Source organism: Citrus clementina, unplaced genomic scaffold, assembly GCF_000493195.1.
Source record: "Citrus clementina cultivar Clemenules unplaced genomic scaffold, Citrus_clementina_v1.0 scaffold_6, whole genome shotgun sequence".
Taxonomy (NCBI): Eukaryota; Viridiplantae; Streptophyta; class Magnoliopsida; order Sapindales; family Rutaceae; genus Citrus; species Citrus x clementina.
Genome location: NW_006262139.1, coordinates 25,128,035 through 25,148,120, shown reverse-complemented (window position 1 = coordinate 25,148,120; position 20,086 = coordinate 25,128,035). Strand labels below are relative to the sequence as shown.

Sequence of the window (20,086 nt, the reverse complement as noted above, 5' to 3'; positions counted from 1 at the left end):
TAGTTTTGTAAATGGCTACATGTTATAAACCAAGAACCTAAAGATTCCTTACACTAATTACAAGGACCTACCCAAAAAATATATATATATATATATATATATATATATAAATGAACTAAGATTTAATGTAATTCAAAAAATTTGGCCGCGAGATAATAATAAAACCATCCAATTTTGAAAAAATTTTCAACTGTGTCTTTAATTTAAGAATAAATAAATAAATAAATGTTAGATTTCACAAGTTACGTGCTACATTTCAAGTTTGGTGTTAAATTTTATAATTATTTTGTTTATGGTGGTAACAATACAATCGCTGTACCATACATAATAAAACTGAGTAATTATAACGATGAAACCAAGAATTTTTTTTAAAAAAAAAAAAAAAAAAGTGAACGAAAGAGGCCGTAAATAGATGCCCATTTGGAAAGAGAACACAAAAAAACAGAAACAAAATCAAGAATTAAGAGTCGAGGCAGCAGATCTTTGTGGGGACTACTATACTCTATCTAGGTCAATAGCAAAAGAAAAAACAAAATAAACAAATTTCACAAAAAGACAAATTTAAGCTTTTTGTGTCTGTTATGTTGATTTTTTTATTTCATTGAAATTAACCACCATTATAGACTTTTAATTGATTAATTAATTAATGAGATTTTCATATCACTAAAACACTATTTAATTAACCAACAAAAAGGAATATGCTCGTCCCCTGGAATAGAGAAAGCAAACAAAAGTTAATGAATTAGTAAAACCACAAAAACAAACAAACAAAAAAAAAGGGTCAAGGCAACAACAACATGCATATGTGAGCAAAATAATAAACACATGAGCATAAGTCTTACCACACAGATCTTATGGAGCACATTTCCTCTCATTTTTCATCATAATTTTTAAATTTATGTTATCGTCTCAAATTTTCTTTTAATAATTTCAAATTTTTTATTGCATAATCATAAGGAAATTCCCTCCCACTTTTTGTTATGCAAGAAGTCTCAAAATTTTTTAAATACAAACTCTCTCTATATATCTATATCTATAAATATAAAAGTTAGGAGCAGAGCAGTAAAAGGTGCAATCAGTACCACAAAAAGAAGACAAATTCTACCTTTTTGGCGAGATTTGCATGCAGCGACGCTATTCACCGTAATTTCAATGGGAATTAATTATAACATATAATATATATAATAATTAGTCACTTGTCACTAATTGAGCTCATACATTACGCTTTAAAAACATTAAAAAAAATAATAATAAAATCTGCTACAAAGCAAGAGCACCTGAAAACTGCGTCCTCGGAAGACGTCAACGGCCGTTCTTGCTGCTCCACGTGGAGGTTTGATGAGAGAGTAAATGTCTTCTTCTCAAAGCTGATATAAGTTATGCATCTTGTTATGGCAAAAGCATATGCCATCTGTCCATCTGTAGACTAATCTGATAAACTATGCAGCTCGAAAGACGAGTTTTGTTTTAATGTCTTAGGCTACAAGTCTAACCGTTAGCTCCTGCAAATCAGTTAGTTCAAGACAAATTTCATTGTAATATTAAGCTTATCCACTGTCTTTTTATGCGGAAATTACAGAGCACGAAGTTCTCATAAGCAATAATCTGAGTGAATTATGTACAATTATTTAACTGAATGAAACTAAAAGAAATTTTGTCATTGTAATTGTATCCCGAGTAAACATTCTGATGCACAAATGGAATAGTTTGTCAAGAATACAACAAATCAATTAACAAATAGTGCTTTGATTAGATTGGCAAACCATTCACAACCGAATAAGACATACCACTTTCTAGTTTCTAGTGTGCAAATGCTACAAAAGGAAGCGCTATCTACTAACTTCAAACATTGGCGGCATGAAGCAGAGGAGAAGTGCGCCCGTCAGAGCTCCCAGAGTATTGAACTGGCATCAAAGCTGGATCTTGGTACGCAGTTACTAGTTTTCCATAGAACTCGGCCATTGTGGCATCATTCTGGTCTTCCCTATCTTTCTTCACTAAACACTGCACAATGTACAAAATACTCAGTTCTTTCATATACCAGCATGGGAAGAATGCAACACTTGCACGAAAGTTTGTGTAGGTGCCGGACGTTTAGCCAAAAGTACGGTTTATAATAAAATGTAACACGATACGGATTGATTTCATTGTTATGCCAATATACCTCTGTTGGATAAGCTTCAAATATCGGTAGGAACCTTTTCCTGCAGTACTCATTAAATAGAAGCGTGAGAACTGGAAGAGGAATAACTAGGCTGGATGCCAGAGGAAGCTTCTTAAGCCCAAATATCCCAATTGCAATAACATGCATCAGTAGTAAAGAAAAAATTGTTGAGTTGTGCACAATAGGCCAAAATTTTCCGCCAGTTTCAAATTTGGGTGCATATACATTCAACAGCTGCAAAATAATGGTAGCAATAAATCACAAAAACAATAACAACAGAAAAAACAAAAATAACAACAGTATTAAATGAACTAGAAATGAAAGTACTAAAACAAAACCAACAATCTTTTGATAATGAAGCGTTGTCAGGCATTTTGTTTTCATGTACCAAATAAAGAGTTTAAGGATATCCCACATACCTGGTTGCGATAAATGATGTATCCCAGACAATAGTAGACCAAGAGGAATGGGAGAATAAGTGGAGCAAGGAAGAAATATGTGATTCCAAGAAGTACAGAGAAGATAACCCGTGGAATCTCACTGTGATAGGGAATTGATGGAACCTCAAGATCATCACTAGCATTGTGACAACATAGTCTACTTATGAAACTGCAAATGAGAGGAAACATTCGAAATAATTCTGATGATATACTTGTCCATCCAGACGTCACAACATATGCAATGAAGAATGATGCCTGTACCAAAATAAATAAACAGTGTCACTTTCCCACTGATAAAAATAGAAAAAGGGCTAGTATGCTCAAAGATTTGAAACTCACAACCAAAAAACTCCATACAGTTATTTTGTGGCAATTGAACTTAACAGTAGAAACGTAACCTGAGCAGGAACTCCTTCGGCAAGCACCTGTGGGATTTTCTTGGGTTCAAGGAAGACCTGGACATGATACAGAGCGGTTCCTGATAGCGCGTTTGCAAAGAAAATGTTCCAGACAGTAAACCACCAGACCTTTGAACAAGCACTTTTCTCTATATTGCTGAGGGATATGTGTCCTTGAATCGAGGAAAACATTATCATGATGGGCGGCACGAAAGATAGGAACAACTGAAGAATAAGACTAGGAAGATATCCTGTAATTACTTGGCTAATGAATGTCCTGCAACTCAGACGATTGTATGAATTATTATTAGTCTTACACAAGATATAATCTTCACATAATTAGGATAATGTTTCAAAGGGCCTAAATCAAATGTCAAAGAATCTTTTAAACTCGTGAAACAGAATGATTCATTTTCAGTACTTTGCAAGGTTCCCCCATATCCTCGAGGATGTTAAATTCCAATAAATATGCTACTAGTATATTGCTTTCCTCTGCTCAAGACGCCCCTTGCCTAAAGAATGTATCTGCACAGAAACTCAAATGGCCAGGGCCAGGAAAGAACCACTTACAGATTCAGTACGCCTTTTAGGAAAGGGAACCACGTCTCCAACTGATCTAGATGAGTAAGACCTTGTACTATTACAACGGGAATAAGGAATAAGATTGTAAGAGCAATACATGCAACAACCACTGCCAACTTGCAGATCCATCTTTTCATGAATGATGAAGAAAAGAAAGGCCAGTGAACATCCTGAGGCGCAGGAGCTTGTTCAGTAACCCACTCCGTGGGATTAACCCCTTGTTGAATGTGTAGAGCTATTGCAGCTCCATACCGTGAATTGAAAGACACGAAAGCAGCTGCCACTTCCTACATGTTTGGAAGGCATGATAGAAGAAGCAATTGCATCAAACTAACTTTATTTAGAAAACAAATACAAATTGAATTTATCAACAGGGCATATAATGCAAACATTGCATGGACTCTTTCCTAGAGCTATCTGCCTTCCCCACAGTAACACCTTAAAATCTATAAGCAGTTTCATCTAATTTCATTTTTTTTCCTGTGATGATAAATCCATATGCTGAAACGATGCTGGATATCTGAGAATTTTACATCCTCAACATATAAATCTTACATGTGTTAGTTTAAATGCTGTCTGTGCAAGAGAGTCCCATAGCAAACATTAAGGGACTTGATTGATTGAAGGAAGATGAGACCTTGTTCTTTTAGGGTAAGATAGACCACCTTCATTTTCCCCCAACCTCATTGCCAAAACTGAGCTCTGCCAAGCATCCATTCATATAGTTGTTACATAAAGCCTCCAAAAAAATTTCTTATGGCAAGGCCAGCATAGCACAGATGACCTCTGATGGTCCTTATACTGCCAACATGCTTCCCATATATCTTTACATTAATATTAATGACCAAAGAATTTTCAACCAAAGTAACCAGAATAATGACCAAAGAATTTTCATGCAGAGTAACCAGAGGAACCACCCCTAGAAAAATATGACTAACTGTTTCCATAAGTGAAATCATCACCTGGTCGTAAAAGTAACCATAGAAAGAGACAAAAATAGTACACACCTTTCCTGCTAACGAGGATTGCTCCATTCTCACATTATCCTGTAAAGCTTCCAACCTTTTTCCATAGTGGTCCAAAAGATCAACTTTGCGTCCGAAGATTCCCAAAAAGCCATCACGCCTAAACCTTTTATGCGAATTATCGTTTGAGTTTAAGCGGGCAAGTCTTCTATACAGCTTCTCTGCATCTTTCTGCAGGGGAGAACCCATAATCATCAAAAATCTGATTTAATGAAGTGAAAGAAGGAAAAAAACAGTACAGATTCATCAAAAAACACAATCATAGTTAGGGTGATATATCCGGCATGATTCTAATCCCTGGAGGACTAACATGTATAGAAAATTGCACATTGCAGTAATTTATTACAAGTCTGCTCAGTATTACATTGCACATGCAACAGATGCCCCAAAATAAATAAACTATGTAACTTTTTTTTTTTTAATTGGTAGGAATAACTATATACAGTTCTGAACAGGTAATTCCAAAAATTTATGTCCCAAATATCAAAGAACTGCATTTTAGAACTTTGATGAAGGTGGTACACAATTTACAGATGCGAACATTCTAAGCCCTCATACAACTTGGTAGGTTCGATTTTACATTCTAGAAAGTGAATGCTGAATGCAATCATAAAAACATGAATTTGTTCTATGAAGATGGCTTTTTATTATTTATTAATTTATTTTCTTTTAGTACATTTAAGATTTGATAACATTCTAAAAGTGAGCAATTAAGCTTTTAAAATAAATTTCATAACCTAGAAGGCGACTCAAAATCAATTGGAAGTTCATTTTCAACGCTTACAGTAAGTTCTTGAATTTTGCTTGTTCGACGGATCACAGTATGTGAAAGGTAAGTAGAAGGATGATAATCTTTGAAAAAGCTTTCAACAACTTCACTGAAGCTGCTTCTAGAAGACCCTGGGATACCCCGGACTAATAGTGTAAACTGATGAGGCTGGGGCTTGGATGAATAGAAGTAAGAAACTCTTTTTGACGAAATATAGCTATATTCCTGGAAATCACAGAACCAATATATGTTAAAATTTGGAAGGATAGTTTTGCTTTCATGAACCAGCAAAATGTGACTGCATAGACTTACTTGATAAAGAAAATAGCAAACAACTCCAGTGAAAACATATGCAGCACAAAAGTGAATCCATAACCTTGAGAAATGCCAAAAGTAAATTCAGAGCTTTCGCACAATAAGGTGGCCAAATGTTAGTTGGCACAAGATAAAAATAATGGATACCTGAGGAAATCTACAAATAACTCGTGTGAAAAACCTTAAAATTGACGTGACAACAAACTACCAACGAGAGGTGAATATCATAAAATAGCCATAGAAGAATACACAAGCTTATCATTGAATATTATGCAATAGTTTTTCTGTTTACCTGTTTGAACCATCATCAACATTTGAGATACTGAATGAGTCCAAAGACTTGTTTGGCAAATCAGAAAAATCATAACTTAGCTGATTCCCCAAAAAGTTAATGGGCAGAAGAATGGTGATACCAATAATCCCAGCAACAGTAAATACCTTCAAACTGCATTCATTTTGTTTTTTAAAAAAAAAAAGTAGAGAGAGAGATCAGATCATTTGAAGATAAGTCGTGAAACTAAATAAGAAAGAAGCACAAATATGAAAAAGGAGAAATAAGGTCCCTTAGTTGATTAATCAATCGACAAAAATGCCAGCAGGGTTTATGTCCAAATTGAAAATGAGGTGCCCGGCTTGTGCCAGAAAAGGCTTTTGATAGCCAGGACACTGAGAATGGGAAGATCCACCCCTTAGCTCTGCAATTTGGACAGCTGAAGTTTCATGCCTATCTAAACATGAACAATGAATCGACGACAATATGGTGACACCAAAAGGCTTACTAACTGCTATTCAATTCAGCATATACTTCTGTACAAAATTATAGCCACATATTCCACAAGAACTCAACCAAGTGACCTCTAAAATCAATATGCCCCAACTAAAAGATGGGATTAGTAAATAAATCATGAACTTTTTAATCCTTACATTTAAAGAAGAAAAAAAAAAGCTACTTGTGCGCACAGAAGGCAGCAGCTTCACAACATAGCATGTTTCGAACTATACTAAGCAATGAGTTCAACAGTCTTCTAAAACTTAATTATAATCCACAATCCAATAAAGCAAGTTACCTGAAGGTAAAAATGTGCATAAATACCACAGCATCCAAGCCTACCGTTGACAAAAGTTCATCTTCAGAGGGCTCCCACGCCTGCCTAACCCAGCCAGGAGATGGCAATAATCTTTCTAAACTAAAATCTGCCTGCTGAGATTTCTTTTCTTTCTCAACCAAGCGCGGCGCATACACAATTCTATTACCCGGTTGTTTCCTCAATATAGAATACAAAGTGAAAAACAATAAACAAAGACCAAGATTGATTCCCACAGACGTTAAAAGAGCAGAAAGAATCATTCCTAACCAAGAAGATCCGCAGATCCTGTGAAAAACACCAAAATCTGAACCGATTTCAAAACCTTCAAATAAATAGCTGTATGAAAGTTAGCACAATTTCCAGTAAGATGAAACATTCAAGGCTTAAGAAAATAAGTCGACGAGACAAAAATGATGATTTTGAGCTATATTCTGACATCCCATTTGCAAAAGTTTAACAAATTTTCCATCAATCCAAACATATCTACTGAAGCAAAACTAAACATCTACAACAAGAGCAAAACCCCACTTCGATAAATACGAAACAAATGGAAAAAATTTAAGCCCACTTCAAGTTTTTAACTAATGGTAAAAAAATTAGCTTCGAATAACATTACTACCAACTATAACACTTCAGAACCGGCCAATGTTGTTTACGACTGTAAAAAGCAACTAAAATTTATATTAAGCAGACATAAAAAAGAGTGTAAGAGACATTGAACTGAGAAACAATGAGAAAAAAATGAGAGACTGAATCGAACCAGAAGCGGTATCAGTGATGATCAGCTAGCTGAAGGAAAGGCAAACAGCAAGCCTTTTTTTTTTTTTTTAACCAATAACTAACCGACTGAACCGTTAAATTGACATTTTTACCCTTCACAGTCCGTTCTCATTGGCTGGTGTATACAGTAAACCTCAGCCTATGCAAAATACTTTATGGGAATTTTTTTTTTCGTTGATTATTTTTTGGGCAATTAAGGTTTATCGAGAGAAAAAAAAAATGTGGAAGAAAGAAAATTGCAGTTTAATTATTGACAAATTTAATCACAAGCACACATGACAAATCAATCACTATCTTCGAATCAAAGCTATTTTAAACCAACTCGATCATTTTTTTTAAAAAAATATGAATGTAATACAAAAATATGGAGCTACACAGCTCCTAATTACATTAAAAAATGCTTATTTTAAAAGTTTTACTTTGAAAAAATTAATAAATTAGTCAAATTGGAGAGAAAAATAAAATAAAATAAAAACTTTGAAACTTGATGTTACCCATGAAACAAAAAACGTTTCTTAAAACCGCGAAAACGCGCGTCCCAAAACTCGAAGTCGAAAGATCTGTGCTGTTGTAAAATCAAAATAGAATCTCAAAACCACTCTGTTTTCTTCGTTTCATAGACCCATTTTCATTTCAAATGTGAAAAAGATAACTTCTGATTTAACTCACTCATATATCACGTGATCACTCTTCAAATCCTCATCACGTCCCTGCCCACAACAGTTTTCCAAGCGGGAATCCTCCAAAGAACAATCAAAGGTACCATTTTGACACTCAATTTCACAGATTTCGCGTCATGTGAAATAGACCCAGAGGGATTTGAGTCGATTTTGATATGGGACTGTGATTTGATCCCTGTTTTATGTTCTATTGGATTCAGTTTCATACTCAATTGGGTTAGATCTGGTTGCTTTAATTTTGTATTTGTATGATTATTTTGGTCGATACATTTTGTTTACTTACGTTGGTTCTTTGCCGCAAATTTGATGTGGGATTTTTTTTTTATTATTGCTTGATACATTTTGTTTTTAGTAAAAAGTTTCAATTTTTAGATTTTTTTTCTGTTGAATGCCTTTGTTGCTTAAAGTAATTGGGCTTCTTGTTTGTGTCTTTAGTTGCCCGTGGTATGATTCAAGAGTGAGTTGAATTGTGGAAGAAGCTGGAATGAGAATGGGGCATTTGAATTTGCCGTCTGGAACAGGAAGCAATGCGTTTTATGCTGGAGTTAAGGATCCACTTATTAAGCCCTCAGGGGGTGCTTTCGCTTGTATGATAAATTCTGAGATAGGTGCAGTTTTGGCTGTGATGAGAAGGAATGTAAGGTGGGGTGTTCGTTATATGGCTGATGATGAGCAGCTGGAGCACTCTCTTATTCATTCGTTGAAAGAATTACGCAAACAGATATTTTTATGGCAGAATCAATGGCATAAAGTTGATCCAGCTGTGTACTTGCAGCCTTTTTTGGATGTGATTCAATCTGATGAGACAGGTGCACCAATTACTGGTGTTGCTTTGTCATCGATTTACAAAATTTTGATCCTTGATGTACTTGATCTTGATACCGTGAACGTGGGAGAAGCTATGCATTTAATAGTTGAAGCAGTAACAAGCTGCCGGTTTGAAGTAACCGATCCAGCATCAGAAGAAGTGGTGCTGATGAAGATACTTCAGGTTCTTCTAGCTTGTATGAAAAGCAAGGCAGCGGTTAAGTTGAGCAATCAGCATGTGTGCAATATTGTAAATACTTGCTTCCGTGTAGTCCATCAAGCAAGCTCCAAAGGTGAATTATTACAACGGATAGCACGTCAAACAATGCATGAGTTAGTTAGGTGTATCTTCTCTCACCTTCCTCATATTGACTGCCTGGAGCAATCATCCGCTCTTGGAAGCAGGTCAGACAATGGAAACAAGGTAAGTACTCTAGGCATAGGTTTTACTCTTTGATGGGATACTTTTTGAATGAAGATTCTAGCATTGTGATATCATTATCATTGGCAATTTGTTCAAACTAAATCATCCCTCTCCCAAAGCTCCATATATGTATACTGGACTGTTGATTTTGTCAATCCTGAAAGTTGATTCAGTGGGCCTACCGCTGATTTGTCTGCTCGCATTAATGTTTTCATATATAATAAATAAATATAATAAAATTGGATGACTTTGAGTTAACAGCATTATATAATTAATATATGAGCATTCTAGACATACAAACTAATTATACAAACTAACATGGAAAAATGTAATTGGATGGGTAAATGTAGAAAAGTCAATATTGTTGCCACATCCCTCATTCTCATTGTTGCATTAGTCTCTTTATTTACGCGTGTAATTGCATTATGCCATGTCAACTTCTGTGGATGAGATTTTATCATTAGTTTGATATTTAGTATTACACCTAATCTGATATACCATGGGCTTCCCATGTGAACTGATGCATAGAGGTCAGGCATTTAAGCTGCCAAGGCAAAGTAGGTCTGCATATGTTTTTTGGTTGTAAATTACAACTTGTATGTCTAGATAGGATGAATATTTTCAATTCACAATAGGATGAGCAACCAAATTTTAGCATAGGTATCCCTTGTCAATTTTTGAAGCTGATCTGTTTCTGCAGGTGGGGTTAATGGAGAAGGAAATCACCTCAGGAAGTAAACCTCTAGAGAATGGTAATGTTAGTGTTGAAAGGGATGGTCAATCATCAGTCGAAGCAAATAATGGTGAGACTACTGTTGAGATGGGGTCTACTGAAAACGGTGAAAAGATAATGATGGAACCTTTTGGGGTCCCATGCATGGTGGAGATATTTCACTTTCTGTGTTCTCTGTTGAATGCTATTGAGAACATGGGGATTGGACCTAGGGGAAATCCTATAGCGGATGATGAAGATGTTCCACTTTTTGCATTGAGTTTAATCAATTCAGCCATAGAATTGGGTGGGTCGTCAATCGGTAAATATCCGAGGTTATTAGTGTTAATTCAGGATGAGTTGTTTCGTTATCTGATGCAGTTTGGTTTGTCGATGAGCCCTCTAATTCTTTCAACAGTTTGTAGCATTGTTCTCAATCTGTATCATCATTTACGTGTGGAGCTCAAAGCACAGCTTGAAGCTTTCTTTTCTTGTGTGCTTTTGAGGCTTGCACAGAGCAAGCATGGGTCCTCATACCAACAGCAGGAGGTTGCCATGGAAGCTTTGGTTGATCTCTGTAGGCAGCAGTCATTCATGAGTGAGATGTATGCCAATTTCGACTGTGACATAACCTGTGGTAATTTATTTGAAGACCTTACTAATTTGTTATCAAAAAGTGCATTCCCAGTCAATGGACCATTATCTGCAATGCATGTTCTTGCACTGGATGGAATGATATCCATGGTTCAAGGTATGGCTGAGAGGATAAGCAATGAGTTTCCTGCTCCAGAAGGGGCAACAGTTGACCCTGAGGAATATAATGCATTCTGGACATTGAAATGTTCGGACTATAGTGACCCCAATAATTGGATTCCATTTGTTCGGAAGATGAAGTACATCAAGAGAAAGTTGATGGTTGGAGCTGATCACTTTAATCGGGATCCTAAAAAAGGTCTAGAATTTCTCCAAGGAATGCATCTACTACCTGATAAACTTGACCCACAAAGTGTAGCATTGTTCTTTAGATACACAGTTGGGTTAGATAAGAACCTCATTGGAGATTTTCTTGGAAACCATGATGAGTTTTGTGTTCAGGTACTTCATGAATTTGCTGGGACTTTTAATTTCCGTGGCATGAATTTAGATACTGCGTTGCGTCTTTTCCTAGGAACTTTCAGATTGCCTGGCGAATCGCAGAAGATACAAAGGGTGCTTGAGGCATTTGCTGAACGATATTATGAGCAATCATCTGATATATTGAGCGACAAAGATGCCGCTCTCTTATTGTCTTATTCGCTCATATTGCTCAACACAGATCAACACAATGCACAGGTTAAGAAAAAGATGACTGAAGAAGATTTCATCAGAAATAATCGACGTATCAATGGAGGGAAAGATCTTCCTCGAGAGTACCTTGCAGAGCTTTATCATTCAATATGCGAAAATGAAATCTTGATGATACCAGAGCAAGGTGCCGGGTCTCCAGTGATGACGTCAAGCCGCTGGATTAATGTATTGCATAAATCCAGAGAAGCCACTCCTTTCATCGTGTGTGATTCTAGAGCACTCCTCGATCATGATATGTTTATTATCTTGTCAGGTCCTACAGTAGCTGCAATGTCAGTGATTTTTGATCAGGTGGAGCGGGAAGATGTTTTGCAGAGATGTGTTGATGGATTCTTGGCTGTTGCCAAACTTTCAACGTTCTATCATTTTGGTGATATCTTGGATGATTTGGTTGTGTGTGTCTGTAAATTCACAACCCTTTTGACTCCATTATCTGTTGAAGAAGCTGTTCTTGCCCTTGGAGATGATACCAAAGCCAGGATGGCACTGACCACCCTTTTCACAATAGCAAACAGGTATGGTGATTATATCCACTCGGGCTGGAAAAATATTTTGGATTGTGTATTAAGCTTGCATAAGCTTGGCCTTCTTCCAGCTCATCTGGTGAGTGATGCAGCTGATGATATGGAGCCCTCATCTGACCAAGAGCGGGAGAAACCTGCTACAAGTTCTGTCTCAACATCACACGTAACACCTGTGGCCACTCCTAGGAAGTCTTCTAGCCTGATTGGTCGGTTCAGTCAACTCTTATCATTTGATATGGAAGAACCAAGGTTGCAGCCTAGTGAGGAAGAACTTGCCGCTCATCAGCGCACTTGTGACATCATACAGAATTGCCACATTGATAGTATATTTTCAGAGAGTAAATTTCTCCAGGCTGAGTCTTTGCTGGATCTTGTGAAGGCCCTTATTTTGGCATCAGGCAGACTCCGTAAGGGTAGTAGCTCTGGCGAAGATGAAGACACAGGAGTGTTTTGCCTGGAATTGCTGATCGCAATTACACTGAATAACCGAGATAGGATTATGCTTATCTGGCATGGTGTCTACGAGCACATAGCCAATATTGTTCAGTCAACTGTAATGCCGTCCATGCTTGTAGAAAAGGCAGTGTTTGGGCTCCTCAGGATATGCCAGCGACTACTTCCTTATAAGGAGAACTTGACCGAAGAGCTACTCAAGTCACTACAACTAATATTGAAACTTGATGCGAGGGTGGCTGATGCATATTGTGAACCCATTACGCAGGAAGTAATGCGTCTTGTAAAAGCAAACTCAACTCACATCAGATCCCATGTGGGATGGCGCACAATCATTTCCTTGCTATCTATCACAGCTCGACATCCAGAAGCATCAGAAGCAGGATTTGAGGCATTAGCTTTTATCATGTCCGAGGCAGCCCATCTGTTGCCTTCAAATTTCATTCTTTGTGTGGATGCGGCAAGGCAATTTGCCGAGTCTCGGGTTGGTGAGGTTGATAGATCTGTTTCTGCCCTAGAATTGATGGCAGGCTCTGTTGTTAGTCTAGTCAGATGGTCTTCTGAGGCTAAGAATGCAGTGGGGGAGGAGGCTGCCATTAAATTGAGCCAAGATATAGGGGAGATGTGGCTGAGGCTGGTTCAGGGACTGAAGAAAGTGTGTTTGGACCAAAGAGAAGAGGTGAGGAACCATGCTGTATTGGCGTTACAGAGATCTCTGGCAGCAGTTGATGGGATTCGCCTTCCAAATGCCTTGTGGTTCCAGTGCTTTGATATGGTGATATTCACATTGCTCGATGATTTGTTAGAAATTGCACAGGCTAGCTCTCCAAAGGATTACCGGAACATAGATGGAACACTCGTTCTAGCCATGAAATTAATGTCAAAGGCATTTTTACAGCAACTACAGGATCTCTCGCAGCAACCGTCCTTCTGCAAACTTTGGCTTGGGGTTCTTGATCATATGGATAAATATATGAAACTAAAACTTCGAGGAAAACGTTCTGACAAGATTCATGAATTAATTCCTGAGCTTCTCAAGAACAATCTGCTGGTGATGAAGACGACTGGCATTCTCCTGCCGACTGATGATATAGGTGGCGATAGCTTTTGGCAGCTGACATGGTTGCATGTGAAGAAAATATCCCCATCCATGCAATCAGAAGTTTTCCCTGATCATGAATTGGAACAATTGAAAGCAAAACTTGTAAAAACTGGAGGAACTTCTGCAACTGATGGGTCTGTGATTGTCCAATCAGATGAAAACACAGCATGCAGATAAACTTTGGCTTGTCAAAATTACAGAGAATTACTTCATAGCACCAGTTGTCAACTGAAGCAGGCTTCTGTCTTTGTTGAGATTCGAGCTGAATAGAAGAAAATCAGACACCAGAGACAAGTTTGATGTTTTTGAGCATCTCATTTTTGCAGTGAGTTGCTGCTGCTGCTGCTGCATTTTTCATGGAGAGTTTGTGTAGTACCCATTTGTTTTACAAGGGATCGAAGTAAAGAGCCCTTTATAAATTTTGTGCTTTTTGGTCTTAATCTTTGTACCCCAAATCGAAACCCCACTAAAATTTGCACCATTTCTTTGTATACATGGTGCTAATAGAGTTTTAGTTCGTTTTATTGAAGAGAAATTAATGTCACTAGAAGCAGTGATTATTGATAAAATAATTATGCTATTCATTATGTAGACAAGTTGATGCTTTTTTGGTAATGGCTTAAATATAATCATTCAAAGGATCTTCATTCTTACAGAAGGTAAATAAATAAGAAAAATTTCTTACTCTTTATGAGTTTTTTTTTTTTTTGAAATAAAATAATTTCATTTATTAGATTTATATTATAATTAAATATGTCCCTCGGTGCAACCTTAAATAATGTCTAAATTATCATAAACAATAAAATTAACACCAACTGAAAAGTCAAGGGCATTACCGGATATTCTCCGCTCCCACCCACGTAGGGCAGAGCAAATCTAATCTCACCCAAGGAAACCAATCAATAGCCACCACATTTATTGCACGTGTCATTCCTACCCGTTCCCCATTAAGTAGCTTTATCATTTACCTTTTTCCATTTCATCCACTACGCACACGATCGCTGTCGTTTCGATCATTTTCAAAAGAACTTACAAAACCAATTCACAGAACCTTCGCGATCGCAACCGAATCAAACTCTCTTTCTAGACGATCTTCGCAGTTCGATAATTCATCACAAGTAAGTTTTTATAGTTTTTATTTAATTTTTGTTTTTTTTAAGTTTAATTTGATTTAATTTGTTGGCTGTGAACAGATTTCATTCGGATTAAGAGATAATGAGTGACGTATTTGAAAGGTACGAGCGACAATACTGTGAGATTTCAGCGAATCTCTCAAAAAAGTGTACGGCAGCTGCGTCTCTTGATGGAGGTAAATAAAAGTTACTGAAAATTAATAATTAAATTAGTTTTATTTTGACATTAGTGATGAAGCTTTGATGTGTGAATTTTTGTAATATTATTTAATTATTTGCAGAAAGGAAGAAGCAAAAAGTATCTGAAATTCAAACTGGATTGGATGAGGCTGAATCTTTGGTACGGTTTTTTATTCAGGCAGTGTTTGGTTAGACATCGTAATTCAATTTTGTTATTCTTTTAGCTTTTCTTTTTTTTTTGAAGATTTTGTTAATTGAATAACAACGTGCATTGTTTGAAGAAGGAAAAATAAATAGTCCATTCTGCTGTTTTGTGAAATTATACATGAAAAAATCGCAGAAGATAAGGTTTGGAGTGTCGGAATTTAATTGGATGGGTTTTTGTATATTAAGAGTTTTTTTTCCCCCTCAACTTTTTCTGCTATTATGAAATTTTCACCAGTTTTGGATTTAATAGTAAAAACTCTTTGGATTGCAAACAAAGAATGCTCTAATTATTCTAGCACGGTCTGGATTATCTTTTTGAACTTGATGTTGATTGGTTATGTTTTGGCAGATACGAAAAATGGACCTTGAGGCAAGAAGTTTGCAGCCAAATGTTAAGGCTGTACTTCTAGCTAAGTTAAGGGAGTATAAATCAGATTTAAACAATCTGAAAAGTGAAGTTAAAAGACTTGTTTCTGGAAATTTGAATGCCGCTGCTCGAGATGAGTTGTTGGAATCAGGAATGGCCGATGCTTTGACGGTTTGTTTGATTCATCTGGCTTTCTTTTATTAGTTTCGCTAAGATGTTTCTATTTTCTTATTAAAAAAAAAGATGTTTCTATTTTCTTATTAAAAAAAAAGATGTTTCTATTTTCATATATATATAAGAGAGAGAGAGAGAGAGATTTGTCAGAATTGGATCTAGGGAAAATGGTTTAAGACTGGAATGGAATAAAAGTTGAACCCAGTTGCAAATTCAAGTTCATTTGCGTGAACTATTGTTTGCCTGAATGCATTCCTTGTTAATTTTCTTGTATATGCACCTAGGAAGCAATTCAAGGATGTAAATTATCATGTAATAAGTTTAATTTTTTATCTTTTCCTTTATGCTTTGTTGCAAATATGGGTTTTACAAATTTGTGACTAATGGTGTGAAAGTGTTATTCTTTTTGCTTCTAATTTGTAAATTGTAATCATAGTATTTCTGTGATGGTAGCTTACTAAAAACTTTATACTGTTTGATCGCTATCTTATTAGTTTTAGGTTTAACTGCTAGTCTTCAGTCATATCCTTACTCGAGGAATGTTTGATCCACGTGCAATAGGCATCAGCTGATCAAAGGTCAAGGTTAATGATGTCAACGGAAAGGGTAAATCAGTCCACTGATAGAATTAAAGATAGTAGAAGAACCATGCTGGAAACAGAAGAGCTTGGTGTTTCAATTCTTCAAGATCTGAGTTCACAAAGACAATCTCTTTTGCATGCTCATAATACAGTATGTTTCTTTATTCATTTATAGTCTCTTATGAGCTCTCCATCTTTTGATTCCTTGTCTTGTGCCAGTTTATTTACTGCTTTTTGTTCTTGAGCTACAGCTTCATGGAGTGGATGATAACGTTAGCAAGAGTAAGAAAGTTTTAACGGCCATGTCAAGAAGGATGAGCAGGAACAAGTGGATTATTGGTACTGTTGTCGCAGTCCTCGTTATTGCAATCATCTTGATTTTGTACTTCAAACTTGCTAAATAGACAAGATGCTTTCTCATTGGATTGTGGGTGTTCTTCTAAGTTCAAACGCTTAAATTTTTTCCTTTTATATTTCTCATTTAACATTTTGTTGTGTTGCCAGTTCTTTTTGTTGGTTTGCCTTTGGGTGCAAAAGTAAAGCAACCTCTTGTTTGTCCAGTCTGTGTGGTGCTTTAATTTCCAAGGAGTGAATGTTAAGAATTGTTTTTGATATGTCGCAGCTTCTCTTCTGTTACCTACAACACACATGTATATTTGTTTAGAGAGCTGGAGTAGCTTATTCGGCATATAATCAAGTATCACTTGACTCCTTCAATGGAAATACAAATAATTAGTTGAAAAATGGGAGTAACTCTGATAATTTGAGGGGTTTAAATATCAGTACTCATTCTTATAATCAAGGCATCCGAAAAAATTCTCGGCATGGCTTGGAAGTTACATTTGGGCCTTTTCGGGAATTGAATTGGCAAAAAGATTCATATAATCAGGGCATTTTGAGAAAACTCAATATTGAATTGGAGTAGTTTCAGAAAGTTCTGGCGTGTTGAACATCGCTTGAAGTTTCATATAATGGTAAGGTAAGATTCATCTCATACTTATGGTTCTGATAAGATTTATCCCACACTTAAATAAGCTGATATAAATTTTAATTTGTTTCTATAAGATAATAGGCAGTTCAAAATCAGATGTTGTTAAGAAAGTTAGAGCAATTAGGAATTTAGAACAATAAAAAATTTAGACCTTGTATAACTATTTGTTCATAATTTGTATGTGTTCCTTTAATAATCTCTTGAAGCTCTTTTCTGGGAGAAAAAAAAAAGTAAAAAAAAAATATTAAATAGTTTTTGAAATGCTAATCATCTTCCTCTAAACAAACGTGTAGGTGTAGGAATATCATGAAGATGGGGAACCTCTCTCTGCTTCTGCATTTATGATATTGATTCTTGATATGTGTAATAGAGATATTCGAAGAATTACATAATTATTTTCATTTTTCATTTAATCCCTTTATGTCCCATCACTTTTTACACATTTGTTTTATTATTCAACTAAAAATGAATACCAATGCACCAAAAGTTACTTCTTCCTAAAATATGTATGGTATGAGCTTAAATTTAAATGGTTGTTAAATATATAGAATATGAAAAAAAAACATTAAGTAATTACCCTAACAAATTTTTTTTTTAAGTAATTGGGATATTAATTTTTTTTTTAAAAAAAATGTTTCTCTACTGATGTTACATATTAAGTGGAACACGTTAGAAAATATTACAAGATTACCACAATGAGAATGAATAATAAACAATTATCTAATGCATGTCGCACTTGAATTGAAGGCTGTTTGTTTATGATAAACAAGTCGACAACCTTTAACTCGGGTTGTCGTCGGATTAACCGATTAAGAAAGATTGCATTAACTGATTTCTGGGCCAGGACCTTGTGGATTCCAATTATAATTAGCGACTGGTAGCTGTATCGGTGACCATCAAACGAATCTCCCCTCCGACATGACATGATAATGTGGCGGTGGAGATGGTGGAGGCTGACAAGAATCCTCAGCAGCTAAGATTGCACATACTTAAATAAGAGTTAATTATATCTGCTGTGGTGACATGAACTTAGTGGTCAGTTCAATTTTGGTTCTTACTATTAGTAATAATTGCTGCCGGAGAACACAAGAGCAGACGGATGGGGATGTAGCTCAAATGGTAGAGCGCTCGCTTTGCATGCGAGAGGTACGGGGTTCGATCCCCCGCATCTCCACATCAAGTTCTTTTAGCAACGGCTGAATTCTTTTATGTTTTCACATACCGGGCAGGGTCTCGTCGCGAGTGCTCCATTGTTTGGTCGCCTAATCACAATTGCTTTTTTAAATTATGATGATCTGTTACTCTCATCACAAGTGCCCTATTGCCCGTCTATCAAACTTTACTTTTAGAGTTCTGCTATTTGCCCCGGGTCAAACCCCGAAAATTAAAGCAAAATAATGCCGTTTTCTTTTCTATATGAAACGCTACCGTTTCACCCTAGCAAAAGCTCTCCTCTTCGTTTTCCCCTCTTCGTTCTTCGTTTTCGTCTTCTCCTCTTCGTTTTCATCTTCCCCTCTTTGTTTTCTCCTTTTCGTTTTACCAGGGAAATTTGCCATTCGTTTTGTCCTCTTCGTTTTCGTCTTCCCCTCTTCGTTTTCTCGTCTTCCTTTTTCCCCCCAAATCTGGAAGTTTCTACCAAATCTGGAACCACCTACAGCTTTAGAAATAATAAAAAATCTTGGGCACAAATTCTTGTTCTTTTATCGATTTTCGATTTTATATCTGTGCCCAAATCACCGGTTCGTTTCTTCATCAGCGGTAGATTTAAACAAGTCAACATAATCTCTTACGTCACCGTATTCTTAGTTCCTTTTTTATATCGTGAGTTTAACTATTGTCCCTTTTCTAGAAAACTCTGAGACGTATCACCCTCATCTCTTGAACTGGGAAAATCATTGGATTCAGGAACTTCATCCCATGAAGTTAATTGATCATTATCGTCCTCACTCCCTTCCTCTGCAAATCTCCACATATCTGCGTCTCTGTTTTTACTCTGTCTATCCAGCCCCACAGGTTCACAATAATTTGCTCCTTTTTTGGCCATAAGCTTCAATCTACTGTGATTAAAATTGCCTCTATGTCTGTGTTCTGGCTGAGCAGATGTGTAAGAAGGGTTCAATGCCTTTGGTCGTTTATGATTACATTTCCAACATACCATGTTTCTTCTGAAATTGATGAAGTTGCTCCTATAAAAAATAATAAACTTTTCGTTGTAACACATTTTTGACTGAGAAACTCTCTACATATTGATTTTTAGAAAGTTATAAACATTAGACGTGAAAAAATACTCACGATTTACATTCCCATTCCCCCGGATTGAGTTGTCGCTTTGGTGGGTTCTCTTTGCATTGCCGACATCTTGTATTCTTTGCAAAATTCAAGAACTTGCATCTGCAAGAAGTTAAAATGAGAAAAACTGCAACAATGAGAAAAGGAAGAGGAAAAGCTTCAACACTGGTGACTGAAAAATCAAAGAGGAAGAGTTGTTTCTCTGCATAGCGTCTTCGTTTCTCTGCCTTAGGAAAATGCTTTAGTTTGTTTTCTCTTTACTAGATGAAACGACCACGTTTCATGCAACCAAACGGGCAAAAAAAGAAGAAGCCAAAACGACGCCGTTTTGAATTAATTCGGGGTTTGACCCGGGGAAAATAGCATTTTCCTTACTTTTATCCAGCATACAGATGTAGTGGGGATTGTGTTTTTTTTTTTCAACAATGAGTTGCGAATTACAACTAAATTTCAAAGAAGTGCCAAGAACATAAGAGCAGTTTTCAACTTTATTCATTATAATGGGATTCCTCTAGAGTGCAAGGAAGATTGTTTAAATTCAACCATAATGAATA

General features: G+C 36.3%; 3 protein-coding genes and 1 non-coding gene across 6 annotated transcripts; 3 read left to right on the top strand and 1 right to left on the bottom strand.

Annotated features, from left to right (window-relative positions):
* Positions 1 to 1,637: 1,637 nt before the first annotated feature.
* Positions 1,638 to 7,586, bottom strand: LOC18038105 (CSC1-like protein HYP1). Of its 3 annotated transcripts, none has more exons than XM_024182258.1 (11): positions 7,542 to 7,586; positions 6,761 to 7,066; positions 5,986 to 6,138; positions 5,691 to 5,754; positions 5,394 to 5,603; positions 4,592 to 4,780; positions 3,573 to 3,871; positions 3,003 to 3,279; positions 2,584 to 2,859; positions 2,165 to 2,398; positions 1,638 to 2,004 (listed from the first exon to the last, which is right to left on the bottom strand). In XM_024182258.1, exons 2-11 carry the CDS (start codon positions 7,039 to 7,041, stop codon positions 1,843 to 1,845), a joined length of 2,145 nt encoding a protein of 714 aa, XP_024038026.1. In that variant the 5' UTR covers positions 7,042 to 7,066; positions 7,542 to 7,586; the 3' UTR covers positions 1,638 to 1,842. The 3 variants fall into 3 exon arrangements, with proteins under 3 accessions (XP_024038026.1, XP_024038025.1, XP_006431218.1); XM_024182257.1 differs by having other exon boundaries at positions 6,761 to 7,103; positions 7,542 to 7,585; XM_006431155.2 differs by lacking the exon at positions 7,542 to 7,586 and having other exon boundaries at positions 6,761 to 7,527.
* A 464-nt stretch (positions 7,587 to 8,050) lies between these two features.
* On the top strand, positions 8,051 to 14,160 carry LOC18038104 (ARF guanine-nucleotide exchange factor GNOM). Its single transcript, XM_006431154.2, has 3 exons — positions 8,051 to 8,320; positions 8,677 to 9,472; positions 10,173 to 14,160. Exons 2-3 carry the CDS (start codon positions 8,726 to 8,728, stop codon positions 13,785 to 13,787), a joined length of 4,362 nt encoding a protein of 1,453 aa, XP_006431217.1. The 5' UTR covers positions 8,051 to 8,320; positions 8,677 to 8,725; the 3' UTR covers positions 13,788 to 14,160.
* Positions 14,161 to 14,582: 422 nt separating this feature from the next.
* On the top strand, positions 14,583 to 16,866 carry LOC18039083 (vesicle transport v-SNARE 13). The gene is made up of 6 exons (XM_006431153.2): positions 14,583 to 14,728; positions 14,804 to 14,919; positions 15,025 to 15,083; positions 15,480 to 15,668; positions 16,233 to 16,403; positions 16,504 to 16,866. Exons 2-6 carry the CDS (start codon positions 14,826 to 14,828, stop codon positions 16,654 to 16,656), a joined length of 666 nt encoding a protein of 221 aa, XP_006431216.1. The 5' UTR covers positions 14,583 to 14,728; positions 14,804 to 14,825; the 3' UTR covers positions 16,657 to 16,866.
* A 1,478-nt stretch (positions 16,867 to 18,344) lies between these two features.
* On the top strand, positions 18,345 to 18,417 carry TRNAA-UGC. The gene has a single exon. It is a non-coding gene; the product is annotated as a tRNA-Ala (tRNA).
* Positions 18,418 to 20,086: the final 1,669 nt, after the last annotated feature.